Source organism: Corvus cornix, unplaced genomic scaffold (assembly GCF_000738735.6).
Source record: "Corvus cornix cornix isolate S_Up_H32 unplaced genomic scaffold, ASM73873v5 scaffold7, whole genome shotgun sequence".
NCBI classification, from domain to species: domain Eukaryota; kingdom Metazoa; phylum Chordata; class Aves; order Passeriformes; family Corvidae; genus Corvus; species Corvus cornix.
The window spans coordinates 283,925-302,464 of record NW_024108692.1 but is presented as its reverse complement, the minus strand read 5'-3'; the positions used below and the strand labels follow the sequence as shown (position 1 = coordinate 302,464).

Genomic DNA, 18,540 nt, shown 5'->3' with positions numbered 1-18,540 from the left:
ACAGCTTCTCTGGGCAAACTGTGCCAGCGCCTCACTCTTAGTCAAGAATTTCTTCCTAACATCGAATCTAAATTTTCTCATCCAAAGGGGATTAGAGATGCTTTTGGGACAGGAGAGAGAAAAAGCTTCAAGACAATGCCCATTTCCTACTATTGCACTGGACAAATTCCTGTAAAATCCAGCTTTGACCAGGAGCGTGACTCAGCAATGTGTGTGGTGCCTCCCACATCATCACACTGATGAAGCTTTGGCGCAGTCCCTCTCAGTGACCATCTCTGCCCACCTGTAGTGCTGGCATGGACTGGGGAGGTGCCCGGGAAAAAGATGACCGGGCTTTAGTGCTCTGTGTCCTGCTTTACCAATCCTCAAACTTGGATGGGGCTCCCACAGAGTCATTCCGAAAGAAGAATACAAACCACACACCTTCTCCCTGCTGGCTCCATGAAATAGTGGTGAGCTTAGACACAAACCCATCCCAAACTGTAGCTCTTTCTCAGCCAAAGGAAATCTGGCATTTATGGCAGATGGAGTGTGGGATGACAGAAAGACCATTGGAAAGGATGTGTGAAGGACTGACAGAAACTGGCAGAAAACTCTGGGTTAAGCAAGAGCTGTGAATCCAAGGAAGAGCTGCTTTCATGCCAACTTCTCCCACTAACAAACTCTCTTGCCTTTAAGGTACTGGGGAAGTGTTCATTTGAAATTCAGGGCCCCAAGGGCAAGGACTCGAGCTTGGCTGCAGATCACAGGGATGGCTCCCCAAACCTACTGTCCAGTGGGTTACTGAGGATGGACAGGGGCTCTCTGTGGACACTGAAATACACCAGGACAGTGAGAAACTCTTCAGTGTATGGAGTCGAGTCACAGTTACAGGAGAGCAAGTGGGAAAAGTCACCTGTCAAATCCTGAACCCCCTGCTGCAGGTGGAGAAGGAAACTACTGTGCTCCTCTCAGGTGAGTCCCATCATCCTGAGAAGTCTTTGCTGGAGGCTCATGGTCACAGGAGCCCTGTGATGCCCTTCCCAGTGCCAGGGAAGGCAACAGCTCTCCAGTCCAGACAGACCCATCCTAGAGCATCACGGCACACTGCAGGCAGGACAGGCTGCAGTGAGAAATGAGCAGGGTCCCTCCTGCCCCACAGGCTGTGCACATCCCGAGGGAAGGCAGGCTCTGCCCACCCGTGAAGAACTGGGACTATTTTCTGCATTTATTTCCACAGAAACTCTTTGGACAGGTGCTTAAGTTTGGGGGTAAGATTGAACATTGCCAGATGACACTCAGATAATTTTTTTCAAAGGTTCTGTTTTTCCAGGCGCATCTCAGTGGGTCTCTGCTTCCTGGATACAACTCCCTTTATTCCTTCTCACATTGGCTGCTGGTGCTGTTCTTGTATTTCGAGGTAAGGGCTCTTGGTTCACAGGACCTCATGTTTTCAGAAGCAAGGCTGCAGGATGTAATTTCTTAGCCTCTTATAAGACTACTCTCTGACAAATAGGATGAAATACCATGTAGAGTCTGCTTCTGGCACACAGATGCATTAGCTTCCACTCAGCTGAAATGCTGAGTTCTCTTGCAGGTAGAAGTTTACCGTCTGTCACCCAGAGACAGAAGGGCAATGCCTCCACATGCAGGTGAGGGCTTGGGTGGACCATGGTATCTACAGGCAAGAGGAGGAAGGAGGATGGGATTGGGGGACTTTTCCTGGGGGGAATTAGAAGGGTCCCTTCCTCTGCCTCCATTGGTCTCATCCTCCCCCAAGCCTCCAGTGGAGCTCGTTCATCACAGCTGGACCTTTTTCCCTGAAGTGCCAGTGGTGCCTCCCACCTTGGCAAGGGCCTCTCCAGAGATCTCTGCCTCTGCAGCCATGGCTGGGGACAGGTCCTGTTTCCCCAGTCCAGTGCCAGCTGTTCCAGCTCTGTGGTGTCCGAGGGCACAGCCATGCTCAGCCCTTTCTGGGGGCTTTTGTGGATGTGGTTTTCCTTCCTGGCTGGGAGCTGGAGCGGGGCCCTGCCAAGCCTGGAGAACCTGTGGCAGAGTGTCATGGCCAAGAGCCCAAACCAGCACTTCATTGCTGATTGCAAGGCAGGACTGACCCTTCCCCAGAAGCTGTACTGACCTCAGACCACTTGCCTCTCTCAAGCTCTGTGTCTCCAGCCTCATCTCTGCTTGTGTCTGTGTTGTGGTTTAGGAATGGAACTCCCCAGTTCACTGCTCCCACTAAGACTCTCCCTAACCACACACTGTTCTCTCACTCCCCTATTTCTTCTCCATTCCTGCTGCAGCAGGATGGAGTTGAGAATTTGAGGCACAAAAGATGAAGATCATGGTTTTAGATAAGAACAATTTATTGGAAACAGCAATGAGAGAAGAAAAAAAAAACAGTAACAAGAACAATATTAGTAACAAAATTGTACAAAAGAGAGAGCGATTCATATGCAAAATGCACACCAAGGACCCCATGACAACAAACAAATACAGGCTGACTTCCCCCTCTGCCCTTTTTTCTTGACCAGAAGGAACCCCTTTTCCCCAGAAGAGACAGTGTCCCTTTCCACTTCCCCTACTCCCTGCCAGTGATCTGAGTTTGTAACAAATAACATTAGGGTCCTGCTCATGCCCCTTCCCCAGACACTGCAAAAATTAACCCTGGCCTGGCCTGAACCAGGACATTTTCCAGCAGTTAGTCTATACCATCTACTATAGATAGATAGATATGAAAGTATACAAACACAGGTATCATCTCCATAGTCATCCCACCCAGATATCTGCTGAGTCCATTTAGTCCATGACTGTGGGTTCTATCTGTCCTAGATGTCTTCCAGGGCTGGAGGACTGGTGTGTTGTCAGCTGTTTTGCTGCATCAGGAGCACCCACCTGGTGTATCTAGAATGGTCCATGCTCATTGTCCAACGTAATTATGACAAACAATGGAAGCAGAGAAGGCTCCAGGCAGACTTTAGACACCCTTTGTTACACCTTGGATACTTAAATTCAGGGGTTAAACTCAAGGTTCCTTTATTCTAGCTAGCGCAAAGGAGGAATCCCCACCAGATATTCTCAAGATGTGAAAATCACAGAAAAGTTTACTGCAAAAATATAGAAGATTAAGGAAACTTTGGGAAAAGGATTAAACACAACACTAAATTCAACATGAAAGCACTTATAATAGCATCACTTAGAATTAATTTGGTATTAACTTCATTAACTTAGCAACTCAGAAACTTTTAAATCCTTAAGATACTAGGCTACCCACAAAGTTCCATGAAAAGAGAATTAGGAGAAGAGAGAGAGAAAGACAGAAAATATATAGAAAAACACAGATATAGATATCATAGGGTTCCGGCACGAGTCAGATCACAACTCTGAAGCAGCTGGCAGGATGCGGCAGCTGGGCACAGCATGGTCATCCCTTTTAAACCCTTGGCACCCTGTAGGCCCCGCCTTCTAGGTGGGACTTCTGGAACCTCAGCCAATCAGAGGCTGGATTGGGACAGCCCCACCCAATGTGTAATTGATTGACAGCCAAAATGATGGGGAGGGGCACTGTCTCACTGACCCGCCCCCAACCACACACAGACAGACACCCACACACGGGCAGAGGGACGCACAGACAGACACACACACACAGATAGACACATGGACACACAGAGAGACAGACACAGGCACACCGACACACACACAGAGACAGAGACACACACAGACACACACATGGACACAGAGAGAGAGAAAAAGGCACACTGATACACACACACACACAGGCACACACATGGGCACACAGACACACACATTGACACGCACACAGACAGACACACACATGGATACACAGAGAGACACACACAGGCACACTGACCACACCCAGAGACAGACACACACATAGACACACACATGGACACACAGACACAAACACTGACACACAGACAGACAGACACCCAGACACAGGCAGAGGGACACACAGAGAGACACACACAGGCACACCAGCACACACAGAGAGACAGAGACACACACAGACACACACATGGACACACAGAGAGACACACACAGGCACACCGACATGGAGATACACAGATGCAGACAGACAAGAGACACACACGGACACACAGACAGACACAGAGACACACACACGGACACAGACGCACAGACATATAAACGCACATATGGACGCAGAGAGGCACAGACAGACACACAGATGCAGACACAGACGCAGAGACACACACACACACGGACACAGACACACAAACACACGGACACAGACACACACATACAGACACAGGCACACCGATGCACACATACACAGACACACACATGGACACAGAGAGACACACACAGGCACACCGACCACACACAGAGACACACACACACACACACACAGACACACGGACACAGACACACAAACACAGAGACACAGTCACACACACACATACAGACACAGACAGAGACAGACACACAGGCACACAGACAGAAACACAGACCCAGACAGAAACAGACACACAGAGACACAGACAAACACACACACAGACACACATACAGACACACACAAAGGCATTGGCTCACCACGCTAAACATACCCAGTCTCTGACACCCTTCCAGTAGCTAAAGGTGGCTTACAATAAAGCACATTTTACAAGGTCACAGATTACTAGGACAAGGTGGAATGGATTTTAAGCTGTAGGAGGGTAGATTTAAATTAGATAAGAGGAAGAAATCTTCCCTGTGAGGGTGGTGAGGCCCTGGCACAGGTTGCTGTAGAAGCTGTGGATGCCTCATCTCTGGAAGGGTTCAAGGCCAGGTTGGGTAGGGCTTGGAGCAATGTGGTCTAGTGGAAGTCTGGAAAGAAATGGCAGGGGAGTTGGAAAGAGAGGATCTATAAGGTCTTGTAAAACCCAAACCATTGTTTGATGGTTTGATTCTGTGATTCTGCACTTATATGAGACTCATCCTCTTGTCAGACTATTGACAGATGGCCAAGGGGAGGTTCTATGTGACCTCCCCTCACACAAAGAGAAGCCTTTTCATGCAGATCAGTGCCAGGACATACCCACAATACTTGGAAAAAAACCCCTACCAGGCAAGAAGAAGATGCAGGAGGGTCTAGGGCAGTGAGATCAAACAATCTCACCCCTCCAGACATTCCCACTTCAAGGGCCTCCAGAAAGTCCTTTGTTATATTTCCCATCCCCAAGCAGATGCCCAGGAGCCCAGGCTCCCAGGGTGCAGAGCTGCCCTGGCAGTGGGCTTTTCCCAGCACAGACAGGACAGCCTGGACTCTGTGGGATCCCATCCCCCATGGGTTCTAAGGCCAGCTGTTCTCCTGCACAGGATCTTTCCAGCTGGGATGCTGGCAGTGGAATGTTCTTTCCTTAAGGAACACTTGGCAATTTGCATGGCCTGGGCTCTCCCCCATGGCCAGGCTGTTGGGCAGTGAGGAGGCCATGGGGTTCCTTTCAATATTCCTGAGCAGCAGCACAGGAGCTCCAAGCCCATGTTTAGAAGGGCTCACAGTGCTGCTGAGACTCCTTTCACCAGGTAAAAACTGTAAGAGAAAAAAATCTCCATGTCACATGAAAAACTAGAGGTCCAGAAGAGAGGCCAAGGCTCCTTCCCAGAGAAAACTCGTGGTGGAAAAGGATTTGAAAGCCAAGGAAGAGATCCGTAATTGTGCCCACAGGTCCATCAGAATGTGAACTCCTCATCTCTGTTTTTTAGGGCTGAGTACTTTTCCAAGGCCTCTGAATTAGAAAGGATTGTCTGAGGAAAGAGAAGGCTGGAGAGTATAAATTAGAAACAGGCAGGACATGAGGGAACTGAACTGAATTTCTTCTGCCCTCCCTGCATAAGGAAAGAAAGCAAAAGGAAAAAAAACAGATAAGCAGGGCCATTCCCCAGCAGGCCTTTATCTTTTTGGAAGCAAATGCTGCTCCACAATCAAACTAACTTGTGAGTTAGTCCCTGGAGTGGATGCCTTGTGCAGAGCTTCCTTGGGAGCAGCTCTTATGTCCCATGCCAGTGGAACACCTTTGATGCTGAGATGGCAACTGGAGGTGGTCAATGTCCCTCTTCTCTCCCTCGTCATTGAAGGCAGTGTAGGAACAGCGTCTTCTTGGTCCTTTCTAAGAGGAAAGGCCCCGTGTCATTAGTGGAACAAGACCTCCCCTCAGGGGAGGAAAAATCATTATCTCAGTGACACCAGTCTTTTTTCACAGGAAGAGCAGTGGATGCCCTGGAATCTATTCAGCTGAAGGACCACCAGCACCTCTACCAAAAAATTCTAACTCTGCAGGAAGCTTTCCAGAATGAGCAGGAGTCCACACAGCGTGATCTTCAGCTCCTCAGAACAGACCTGAAGAATGAACTAGGTGAGCAGGGCCATTCGCCAGCAGGCCTTCATCTCTCTAGAGGCAAAAGCTGCTTTACAGGCAAACTGTCCTGTGTGCTTGTCCTCCACAGCTCCTCAAAGAGGATGGAGAATGACAACCCTTATGTGGGGAATTAATGCAGTACTTGTGCTCGCTGCAACGAGCTCTGGCGTGCCCCACGTCAGAGACAGTCCAACTGCGTTACTTCTGTGTGTCGCTGAACTTCGGCATCAGGAAGGAGCTGCTGGCTGAGCTCGCTAGCTGGCTTCTTTGCAGAGGGAACACGGCAGGAGCCGATGGTATCAGCTCACGTTAGCTGATACCATTAGGAAGAGAGAGGCTGTTCTGGTCTGGCTCCTAACAGGTTTATTGTTAGAAGTTTCACAACCAGAACAAGCTTGGAAGGGATGGAATGCGATGGGACCCTCCCCGAGGCTTGTCCTCAGTTTTATAGGCAATTTGAAAACCACAGTGAAAGGGGAAAACAACCAATGAGTTACAAGCCAGGGGTCAGATACAATTTAACAAGAACCACTGGGGGAAACCAAGAGGCAGGAGTTATAACAGAGAACCAGTGAACAACCGAGTAACCGAGAATTTTCCCGAACCGGAGGAGGCAGCTTGTACCCGGGCACTGCCCAAGGGGTGCAGCTTAGGCTTCTGAGCCGCCCATCGACCCACCCTCTGAGTCTGCCTCTTCGGGAAACTCGATCCAGGGGAAGGGCTGGGATTGATTGGCATCACGCTGCCCCAGCCCCACAGTGGGCTGGGTCACCACAACAGGGAATAGCTTTTTTGATCAAGAATACTCAAAAAACCCTAAGAAGAGACTCTCTGGCAGTGAATTTAAATCTGATCACTGGTCTCCCCCTCAAGAAGGTAATGAGAGTGTCCCAATTACACTGTTCTTTCTTTATAGGATTGACAATACAGGCAAATACTACAAATGCCCTGGAATCCATGTGGAAGAAGGACCTCCATGAAGTGTCCCAACAAGTTCAAACTCTGCAGAAAGCTTTTCAAAACACCCAGGTGTACACGCAGCGTGACCTTCAGATGATCAGAACAGATCTGAAGGATGAACTAGGTGAGCAGGGCCATTCCCCAGCAGGCCTTCAACTCTCTGAAGGTCAATCCTGCTCTACAGGCAAACTGACCTGTTAGTTAATCCTTTGCCTTTTGTCAGAATTGGCAGAACTTCCTTGGGAGCAGCTCTTATGTCCCAGTCATGGGGAACACCTTTGATGCTGAGGTGGCAACTGGAGATGGTCAAGGTCCCTCTTCTCTCCCTTGTCTTAGAAGGGAGTGAAAGAACAGCATCTTTTTGATACTTTTTAAGAGGAAAGCTCTGTGTCATTAGTGGGACAAGACCTCACCTCAAGGGAGAAAAAATCATTGTCCCAGTGACACCAGTCTTTTTTCACAGGAAAGACGGTGGAGGCAAATGTCACAGGGACTATAGCATACATCTGGCAGAAGGACCTCCTGCAGCTCTCCCAACAAATTCAAACTCTGAAAAAAACTTTCCAGGACATGAAGGTCTCCACACAGCGTGACCTTCAAATGATCAGAACAGACCTGGAGAACAAACTAGGTGAGCAGAACTATTTCCACAACAGGCCTTCATAGCTCTGTAGGCAAAGGCTGCTCTACAGGCAAATTGTCCTGTGAGCTTGTCCTCCACAGATCCTCAAAAGGGATGGGGAAAGACAGCTCTTACATGGGGAACAGTTTTTGTGCGGTGTGGCACCACACCATCCTCATGTTGTCTCCCAGGGCCCACATGTGTCCTCTGGAGAGACAGAGATCATTCCTGCCCTCCATGCTGCCCAGGAGGCCTTAGTCAAGCCATTAGGAAGACCCACAGGCACTGGGAGAGCCCTAAGAAAAGCCTTGACATGGACTTTATATCAGAGCTTTTGGGCATCATCATTATGGATCAATGGTCTTTCCCTCAAGAAAACCATGACTTTGTCCCAGTGAAACTGTTCTTTCTTTGCAGGAAGGACAGTGGAGGCAAATAAAAGCGCCTTAGAATCCAGGCTGGAGAAGGACCTCCATGAAGCCTCCCAACAAATTCTAACTCTGCAGAAAGCAATCCAAAACATGGAGGGGTCCACACAGCGTGACCTTCAGATGATCAGAACAGACCTGGAGCATGAACTAGGTAAGCAAGACCATTCCCCCCGAGGCCTTCATCTCTCTGAAGAAAAGAGCTGCTCTACAGGCAAACTGTCCTGTGAGTTCATTCTCCAGACCTCCTCAAAGTGGGTGGAGAAGGACGGTCCTTACACTGGGAAACAGCTTTTGTGCTCCGTGACACTTGAAACACCTTGTTGAAGTGTCCATGACAAGCCCCACCCCATGCTCCCCTGCTCAGCTTGGGGGCATCTCTGTGGGCAGTGCATGGGGGGGGGCAGGGGAGGGCACGGGCAGCACCCAGCACTCTCTGCCAGGGACCTTCCCCTGACCAGGCACAGGGCCCATGTCCGATCCCAGGGGCTACTGACCAAGGCTGAGGCCCAGTGAACATTCCTGAGACCACAGTGGGGTCCAAGGGGCAGGTGGGGGATGCCCCACCACACCTTCGTCCTGACAAAGAGTGTTGTTTCCCAGGGCCCACAGATGGTGTCTGGAGAGATGGAGTGGGGTCAGTGCTGCCCTCAGTGCTGCCCAGCAGGCCTTGGTCAAGCCTTTAGGGAGGTCCACAGGTAATGGGAGAGCCCTAAGGAAAGATGCTCTGGCAGTGAATTTAATTCAGAGCTTTGAGGCATTACGATTGCAGGTTGCTTGTCTCCCCCTTGAGATAGCAATGAGACTGTCCCAGTGAGAGGGTTCTTTCTTCACAGGAAGGACAGTGGAGGCAAATACAAGGACCATGGAATCCATGTGGCAGAAGGACCTTCTGCAGCTCTCCCATCAAATGCAAACTCTGCAGGGAGCTTTCCAGAACATGGAGGTGTCCACACAGCGTGACCTTCAGATGATCAGAGCAGACCTGGAGAATGAACTAGGTAAGCTAGGCCATTCCCCAGCAGGCCTTCATCTCTCCAAAGGCAAAAGCTGCTTTACAGGCAAGCTCTCTTGTGAGCACATCCTCCACAGCTCCTCAAAGGGGATGGGGAAAGACAGTCCTTACATGGGTAATAGATTTGTCATTGTTATGAATAGGTGTGAGGGGTTTAGATAAATCCCTTCCTTTTCGCCAGGCCTCTGGCAGCAGGCAGTAGCTCCATAGGGATGGCCAGTGCCCCAAAACCCACTCTCGTCTGCAAGTTCTTCAGTAACGGCTGATTTGGTCTATTATAGAATTAATTATTTATTTAATAGAAACAAAACTAACAGACATAAGACCTAAAATAAACTATTATTACACAGGAATAAGGACAAAAAGAGACAACGAGTATTACATGCAGGGTTAAAGGTACCATTAATTTTACAGCTAGCGAAGAAATAACATAACATAGGATCCAATGTTTCTTACCATCCAATTGTGATGGAGCACACATCAAAATCCTTTCCCTCAATTCCCAGAAAAGTAACCATGGAACCTGTGTCCAGACTCCAGGAAGAAGTCTTGCACACTTTCAGGGTGTGTGTGTAGAAGGCTTCTGCCTCTGTGATAATCTGTATTACTTTTATAGCGTAAAGCAGGCCTTTAGGGCACCAGTGTTCGTTTTCCTTTATCTCTTCCCACATCTGCTCTCCATACTAAGATGTTGATTCTTGGTTAGGCTGGCAGACCCTTTGGTACCAGGAGATGATTCATGCTGGGCCTTGCCTGCCTGGGTTATCTCTCCTATCTGCACTGGCCACCTGTGGTGGGGAGAGGGGGACTATACCCTGCCACAGTCATCCATGCCATTGGAACACCTCCTTGCTAAAGTGTTTTCTGCAGGGGCTCAAGGTCCCTCTTACCTCGCTTATCCTTGAAGAGAGCTGGAACTCTTAGTTCTCTCACTGTCTGATATTCATTAAGGTTTTGTTGTAGCTGCTAGATTTTGCTTAGCAGGCTGTAGCTCCCTGAGAGCTCAGTGGGGGTTGCCTAGGGCAATGCGACTTGTCGCATCCCGCAGTCCGTTTTCGATGGCCCCGCAACCTTGCTCTGGTCAGCTATCAGTGTTACAACCAGTGATGACAGAGGAGATGAGAAAGGGTGAGAAGGCTTTAATCACATCTTGAGCCGGCAACCCTCAGAGGCAGAGAGACCTCGTGGTCTGGGCTCGGGGGGTTTTGTCAGGGGCCCAGGGGCGGTCCCTGGGCGGGGTTGGGGTACAGGAACCAAGAGGGAGAAACGGAAGGAGTGGCCACGGCTAAGGGCAGGGAATAGGGGGAGCACGTGAAATAGGAAAAGCAATGGATCACCACAAGGTTTCCCCTGGAACCCCTGTCCCTGTCTCTGTCCCTTTCCCCATTGCCCTTCTCCTCCTGCCCCACTCCTGACGCCACTTTAGGCGAGGCCGGGCTGTGCACACCCTGTGTGTCTGTGCCCATGACGAGCCCCGCCGTGTGCTCCTCTGTTCAGCTTGGGGGCATCTCTGTGGGCAGCGCGTGAGGTGGGGACAGGGGAGGGCACGGGCAGCACCCAGCACTCTCTGCCAGGGACCTTCCCCTGACCAAGCACAGGCCCCATGTCTGATCCCAGGGGCTACTGACCAAGGCTGAGGCCCAGTGAACATTCCTGAGACCACAGTGGGGTCCGAGGGGCAGGTGGGGGATGCCCCACCACACCTTCGTCCTGACAAAGAGCGTTGTTTCCCAGGGCCCACAGATGGTGTCTGGAGAGAGGGAGTGGGGTCAGTGCTGCCCTCAGTGCTGCCCAGCAGGCCTTGGTCAAGCCTTTAGGGAGGTCCACAGGGAGTGGGAGAGCCCTAAGGAAAGATGCTCTAGCAGTGAATTTAATTCAGAGCTTTTAGGCATTGTGATTGCAGGTTGCTGGTCTCCCCCTCGAGACAGCAATGAGACTGTCCCAGTGAGAGGGTTCTTTCTTCACAGGAAGGACAGTGGAGGCAAATACAAGGACCATGGAATCCATGTGGCAGAAGGACCTTCTGCAGCTCTCCCAACAAATTCTAACTCTGCAGGAAGCAATCCAGAACATGGAGGTGTCCACACAGCGTGACCTTCAGATGATCAGAGCAGACCTGGAGAATGAACTAGGTAAGCTAGGCCATTCCCCAGCAGGCCTTCATCTCTCCAAAGGCACATCCTCCACAGCTCCTCAAAGGGGATGGGGAAGGACAGTCCTTACATGGGTAATAGATTTGTCATCCATGCCACTGGAACACCTCCATGCTGAAGTGTTTTCTGCAGGGGCTCAAGGTCCCTCTTCTCTCCCTTGTCCTTAAAGAGAGTTTGAACTCTTAGTTCTCTCACTGTCTCATATTCGTTAAGGTTTCCCCTGGAACACCTGTCCCTGTCTCTGTCCCTTTCCCCATTGCCCTTCTCCTCCTGCCCCACTCCTGATGCCACATTGGGTGAGGCTGGGCTCTGCACACCCTGAGTGTCTGTGCCCATGATAAGCCTCTCCTGTACTCCCCTACTCAGCTTGGGGGCATCTCTGTGGGCAGTGCATGAGGTGGGGGCCAAGGGTGATACCTAGGACTGGCTACCTGAAAACAGAGGCTAGACAAGATTAAGAGAATGAAAGGGGGTATTTACAAAAGAGGGCCTTCAATAGGTACACCCTGGGAGTCAAAAAACCCTCTGAGGGGATACACCCAAGATAGGCTCTAGGTCATGGGTTTTTCACACTCTTATAAGTTTGGTCTATTGCCTATCAGGGTTAATTCTCCAATTACAATTTCAAGTAATGATGTAATTACCCCAAGTTTGCTCCTCCTGTTCAGAGGCTTGGTTTACATGTTTCAGGGCCTGAGACAACAAGGTGTCCTTGAGTCCAGGCCCAGAGAGGGTTTGTTATGTCTAACCCGAGTGTGAGAACAGTAGCTAACCGGCTATGGAGTTTTAGAGTTACAAACTAAAGCAGCACTGTTGTAACCACTGGACTCTGCCTAGCAGGCTGCTGAGGCCTGAAAGCTCAGTGAGGGTTTCCTAGGGCCGTGCGATTAATTGCATCCCGGAGTCCATTTTGGACAGCCCCGCGATCTGGCTCCAGCAGCTAGCAGCGTTACAATGCAGTGGATGGTAAAGAAGGTAGAGAATGGTCTCTCATGAGGGTTTGAGATGACTTTAATCACATCTTGTCCCTGTGATGTTCAGAGGTAGAGAGACAGCATGCTCTGAGTGCGGGATGGTTTTGTCAGGGGCCCAGGGGCGGTCCCTGGGCAGGGTTGGGGTACAGAAGCAAATAAGGAGAAACCGAGGGAGTGGCCAAGGCTAGGGAGGGAACAAGGGGAACATCACAGAATCATGGGGTTAACAGGCCACCACACAGTACAGGATCTGAAAAATATGAAAGCTAAATCCTATGGCATCAAGGGAGGGCACCAGCCGGCACTCTCTGCCCAGTGTCCTGGGATCTTCCCCTGGCCAGGCACAGGGCCCATGTCCAAATCCATGGCCACTGAGCAAGGCTGAGGCCCAGTGAACATTCCTGAGACCACAGTGTGGCTGGAGGGGCAGGTGGGGGATGCCGCCACACCTTCCCCATGGCAAAGAGCGTTGTCTCCCAGGGTGCACAGATGCTGTCTGGAGAGATGGCGTGGGGTCATTCCTGCCCTCAGTGCTGCCCAGCAGGCCTTGGTCAGGCCTTCAGGAGGGAGTGGGAGAGCCCTAAGGAAAGATGCTCTGGCAGTGAATTTATTTCAGAGCTTTAAGTGTGGCTTTTGTCGAGAAGGACATAACAGCACACACGTGTTGTAATCCAAAGTCGAGAGAGATAGAAAGATTTTTTATTTTCTCTACTGCTATTCTTATACGTCTTCACAATTGCAGTGGCCTGTTGAGATTGGCTGCTTAGCAAACAATGACAAGGCTGTCTAACAAACAATGACCATTCAAGCATTAAAACAATCAGCTATACAAGCAAAGGTATAGTTGTTACATACTATCTGCCAAGTTCTTCCTTGTACACTCTTAATGTCCTAACAAGAACATCCTCTCCTTGTGTCCAGAACATCTACTCTCATTGATTATCTTCTTGGCTTTCTCTGTGGGTTTCATTGAAGCTGCAGAATTTCACTCTAAAATTCTCACGGGTAAATTCTGACCGATTTCAGGCTCTGTGAGGCCCCCAGTCCATCTGTCAGCCTCATCATTTAGGCATTGTGATTGCAGGTTGCTGGTCTCCCCCTCGAGATAGCAATGAGACTGTCCCAGTGAGCGGGTTCTTTCTTCACAGGAAGGACAGTGGAGGCAAATACAAGGACCATGGAATCCATGTGGCAGAAGGACCTTCTGCAGCTCTCCCAACAAATGCAAACTCTGCAGGGAGCTTTCCAGAACATGCAGGCGTCCTCACAGCTTGGTCTTCAGATTGCCGTAGCAGACCTGAAGAACAAACTAGGTGAGCAGGCCAATTCCCCAGCAGACCTTCATCTCTCTGGAGGCAGAAGCTGCTCTACAAATGTCCTGTGAGCTAGTTCGTTGCTTTCTCCAAGTGGGTGCATGGGGCAGAACTTCCTTGGGAGCAGCTCTTATGTCCCATGCCAGTAGAACACCTTTGATGCTGAGATGGCAACTGGAGGTGGTCAATGTCCATCATCTCTCCATCACATTTGGAGGAAGTGGAAGAACAGCGTCTTCTTCGTCCTTTCTAACAAGAAAGGTCCCATGCAATTACTAGTACTACACCTCACCTCAGGTGAGGAAAAACCATTGTCCCACTGACACCAGTCTTCTCTTACAGAAAGGACAGTGAAGGAAAATACCCCAAGGGTCTTGGAATCCCTGCAGCTGAAGGACCTCCAGCAGCTCTCCCAAGAAATCCAAGCTCTGGGAAAAGATATGCAGACCACTTTGGGGTCCCCAGAATATGACCTTCAGCTCCTCAGAACATATTTGGAGAAAGAATTAGGTGAGCAAGGCCTTTTCCAGCAGAACTTCATCTCTCTGAATGCAAAAGCTGCTCTACAGGCAAATTATCCTGTGAGCTTATTGTCCACTGCTCCTCAAAGGGGATGGAGAGGGACAGATTTTCTTGGCAAGTAGCTCTTGTGTCCCCACCTGTCGAGACACCTGAACACTGAGGTGGTGACTGCAGGTGGTCAAGGCCCCTCTTCATTACCTTGTCTCTGAAGGGAATGTGTAGTGTGGGCTCTCTATGACCCAATATGTAGTAAAGGAGTCCACCTGCATGTCCTGCTATTGTCTCTCTTGCTTTCCCCACTTCTCTTCCTCTTAACAAAGATTGTTGTCTCCCACAGCCCACAGCTGCTGTTTGGAGAGATGGAGGGGGGACAATCCCAACCCTCCATCCTGCCCATCAGGCCTTTGCCAAGCCCTCAGGAAAGCTCACAGTGCCTGTGCTCTTTCCCCAGCCCTCCAGCAGTCAGTCTGTCCGAACCAGATCCGAGGAGCTGCGAGGGTCTTTGTTCTCCTCTGTCCAGAGCCCACGTGCCCCTGAGCCCTGGGAGTTGGACACTTCAGGGAGGGAAGGACCACAGGAGTGTGAGAGCCCCAGATGAAATGCAGGGGGTCAGGCCTTGGGCAAACCCTGCTCCCCTTCCCTTTGCCCAGGAGCTCCCGATAAGTTTGACAAGTGTCTCCAGGGGTAACTGGTGAAGGAAAGTCACCTTTGCTTCCTGGCAAATCCTTCTCTGTGAAAGCCCATCTCCTTTTTAGTCTAAGGTCTGGCCATTCCTCTGGCCTCTCCTTCCCATCTGAAAAGGAAAGAGGGGCTGAGCTCATCTCACAGCACCTTTTAGTCCTCCTCCGTCCTCAGAGGAAGCAAGGTGGAGCCACGTGCTCCATGTCTGGAAAACAAAACTATCACACAACCTGATTTACTGTTTTCTCTGGGAGTCTGGTGAAATGAGAGTAGGTAGAAGTGGTTAAGAGAACAGTGTGTGTGTGTGGTGGGGGAGTAGGGGAGCATGGAGGTGGCATGAGTGTCATGAAGGGGAGATAGTTGGGTGTCACATGTAAGAGATTTCCTCAATCCCATTCTGTTTGATTGGACTGTCAGGGCCCCAGCAACACTAAGAGCCTTGTGCCTGACCATACTGTCAGTGTCGGCGTAGGGGAGAGTGAGAGTGGCATCATTGTCACTGAGAGGAGAGAGTTGGCCAATTTTGTTTCACTGCCAGAGCAAGCCTTGACAAATCCACTTACTTCCTGCTTCTCTCCTTTCCTACAGACCTTCAAGAACTACGGTCCTACAGAGGTAAGCATAGGTGAGATGAGGAAGTGAGTACTCAAGAGCCTGAGTGCAGCTCTGGAAAACACATCCAACCCCCTCAGAGAGCTGTTTGAAGAAGAACACGCACAGGGAAGGGGGGTTTGATGACTTTTTTCACTGCCATGTGCTGCCCAAGGCCTTGCCTGTGCTTGTCAGGAGCCCTCTCAGCTGTGGGGAGCAGGCACAGCCGGCTTGCAGTGGCCACTGCAGCCCCGCCTCCCACTCCTGCTTTGGCCTCTTGGGGCTCTCAGGAAAAGTCTCTGGAACTGATCTTGCTCCACAGCAGGAGCAGCTCCTTCTCCTTTCAATCTGAGCTGAGCTAGAGGAGCTCAGTTCATGATATTGCACCTTGCTCGAGTCCTGTCAGAAGTTCATCCCATCCCCCGATGAGCATGGAAAGCTGAGGCAAGAAACATTCCCTTATCCTTGTGGCAGTGGATCACTCCTCCACTCTAATCCATGTGCAAGCAATATCCCACACTGGTGCTCTCCTGTTATTGAGGAAAAAGTACTTAAATCCTGAAAATCCCCTTCACACTTTGCCAAGGAGTTAATCCAAACCTAATTCCAGCTCCTGGCACCCAAATGTAATTCCTGCTGCTGCCAACTCCTGGTCCTTTTCCTCACGCCATTCCCACCCCCGCCCGCCCCCCCCCCCCCCCCCCCCCAGCAATGCAGAGACGGAGGGAGAGGGGGTTCAGCCCCACAGCCGCCTCCTTGGAGCTGTCTCCTGCAGTCCCAGCAGCACTGGAGCAGTGCCTGGCATTTGGTGCCTGCAGGCTGCCACTCTCTCTGGCAGCAGCCCAAGGAAGGGACATGGTGGGAGGGGAGGGAGAAGCTGGAGGTGCCCTGAGGCTGCTGAGTGCTCCTGAGTGTGGAAGGGGGAAGGACAAATGAGAGTGGCCTGAGGGCACAGAAGGGAAAGGCTCAGAAAAGCTGAGCTTGTGTTTTCTGCTCCTCATAGCCTGACCTGACCATTGCAGGGGATGTCACCCTGGATGCTGACACGGCTCATCCCAGATTGGAAATCTCTGCGGATGGGAGGAGAGTGAAAGATACAGGTGTCATCACATTCTTGCTCAGCAATGAGAAGAGATTTGATTCCCATCTGTTTGTGCTGGCAAAGGAAGGATACACATCTGGGAAACACTACTGGGAGGTGTCTGTTGGGAGAAGAAGAATCTGGGCCTTGGGTATTGCCCGGGAATCTGTGACTCGCAAAGGGACTTTGACTCTGTGCCCTCAGAATGGCTTCTGGGTTATTGCGTGTGCAGATGGGCAAGATTATTGGGCCTACACGAATCCTTGGACCCGTCTGACCGTGACTGGCAATTTGTCAAAGATTGGGATCTTCTTGGACATCCCAGCCAAGCAGGTTTCTTTTTATGATGTCTGTAAGGCAAGAGCTTTGTACACTTTCAGCATTGCTGATGGCAGAAGCCAGGAAGGCAAATTAATTCCCTTCTTCTCCACAGGCCTTGCTGCTGCTGAGCCTGACACTGAGCCTCTGGTAATAGTGCAGTTTTCTGATGATGATGAGTAGTTTACTCTGCATGTCAAAGGTCAATACTGTGATAGAATCACATTGTAATGAGGCAGCTGCCAAATTTGTGTCTTCTGAACAAAAGTATTGAAGGAGAGGGAAAATCTATCATAGTGGTCAGCTATCTACATTATGCATCAGAATGAAAAGTTTTTTGAGGGAAATTTTATGTTGTCAAGGGAAATTTTCTTTCATAGTAGTATGAAAAAAGCACTTCTGTGGATTGTGAGTTTTCCTGAAAAATTATTGTCTTGCGATGGTTTTTTTTATCCCATACCATTTTTGGTTTGTTTGTTTGTTTTGTGTCCAAGGTGGTTGCTGTCCCCCCCTCCTCCCACCCCCTCCATCTCCCTGACTGTCAGGAGTATTGAAATGAGTGAGAGCTAGACTGGGGTTTCCAGAGAGAGTTGGGGGGGGGGGGGGGTGGGTTGAGGGGCGGCTCCTTCCTTCCGGGTGGGCTTTTTGGCTGGCCTCGTAGCTTTGTGGGTTTTGTCTTTTTCTTTTTTTTTTTCTTTTCCTTCGGCACTGTTGCTGTGCTTGCTGGCTTGCTTCTCTGCTTCTCTGCTTCTCTGCTTCTCTGCTTCTCTGCTTCTCTGCTTCTCTGCTGTTGGGGAGCCCAGAGCCAGTGCGTGTTGTGCCAGGACCCAGGTACACCCTGTTCCCTGCTGGGGCCGCCTCCTCTGCACAACCTGGACCCAGGGGCCGCCAGCTATCACCGAGGAGCAATTCCCCGCGCAGCCCTGCTGTTCTCTGCTGCTGCTTCAGGGCGTCTTGCTGCACTGTAACTAGACACCCCGTGCCTGCTGGGACATCCCACAACTTCTGCTACAGCTGTGGAGTTTCTGATACCTTGCATTTGATACTCTGGGATCTACTTGTCCCTGCCATCCCAGCTTGCTGCTTCTGAGGTCCCGGCTACATCTCATTTTGCTATCTGGAGAGGTACTGGGACCAACTGCCCGGGGGGGTTTGTAAAGGAAGCCCCTTTTCCATCCCGTCCGACGGCGGCAGCCATTACCCACATACAGAGAGGAGACTGAGCTTGCTCCGGAGCGCCCCCTGCAGCCGCGGGGGAACCATCGCACCCGCCCTGCCCGGCCGGGAGCCACCAGCGCCCCTGCCGGCCGTGACCGGAACTGCACCGGGGGGAAAGGGCCCGACAGCCGAGGGGAGGCTGTCACTGGGACTCTGGTTCTGTTTGTTGTGGCTGCCACTGTTGTTGTTTGTTTGCCTTGTTATCCATATACATACTGGTAAAGAACTGTTATTCCCTTTCCCATATCTTTGCCTGAAAGCCCCTTAACTTCAAAGTTATAATAATTTGGAGGGGAGGGAATCATATT

The 18,540-nt window shown here is 50.6% G+C and overlaps 1 protein-coding gene across 2 annotated transcripts; it reads left to right on the top strand.

The window, feature by feature from the left end:
• The first annotated feature begins 6 nt into the window (after positions 1-6).
• LOC120412283 (E3 ubiquitin-protein ligase TRIM58-like) lies at positions 7-17,597 on the top strand. Of its 2 annotated transcripts, none has more exons than XM_039572668.1 (12): positions 7-954; positions 1,313-1,399; positions 6,201-6,353; positions 7,273-7,440; positions 7,780-7,947; positions 8,356-8,520; positions 9,203-9,367; positions 11,349-11,513; positions 13,657-13,821; positions 14,164-14,331; positions 15,613-15,639; positions 16,638-17,597. In XM_039572668.1, the coding sequence occupies exons 4-12, from the start codon at positions 7,314-7,316 to the stop codon at positions 17,195-17,197; spliced, it is 1,710 nt and encodes a 569-aa protein (XP_039428602.1). In that variant the 5' UTR covers positions 7-954; positions 1,313-1,399; positions 6,201-6,353; positions 7,273-7,313; the 3' UTR covers positions 17,198-17,597. The 2 variants fall into 2 exon arrangements, with proteins under 2 accessions (XP_039428602.1, XP_039428603.1); XM_039572669.1 differs by having other exon boundaries at positions 1,298-1,399.
• Positions 17,598-18,540: the final 943 nt, after the last annotated feature.

Bases quoted from the DNA above. Each gene is read 5' to 3' on its own strand.
- LOC120412283 (XM_039572668.1), top strand. From the start codon at position 7,314: ATGTGGAAGAAGGACCTCCATGAAGTGTCCCAACAAGTTCAAACTCTG. The intron at 7,948-8,355 runs GTGAGCAGAACT...CTTTCTTTGCAG, and splicing joins AGACCTGGAGAACAAACTAG to GAAGGACAGTGGAGGCAAAT. The intron at 9,368-11,348 runs GTAAGCTAGGCC...CTTTCTTCACAG, and splicing joins AGACCTGGAGAATGAACTAG to GAAGGACAGTGGAGGCAAAT.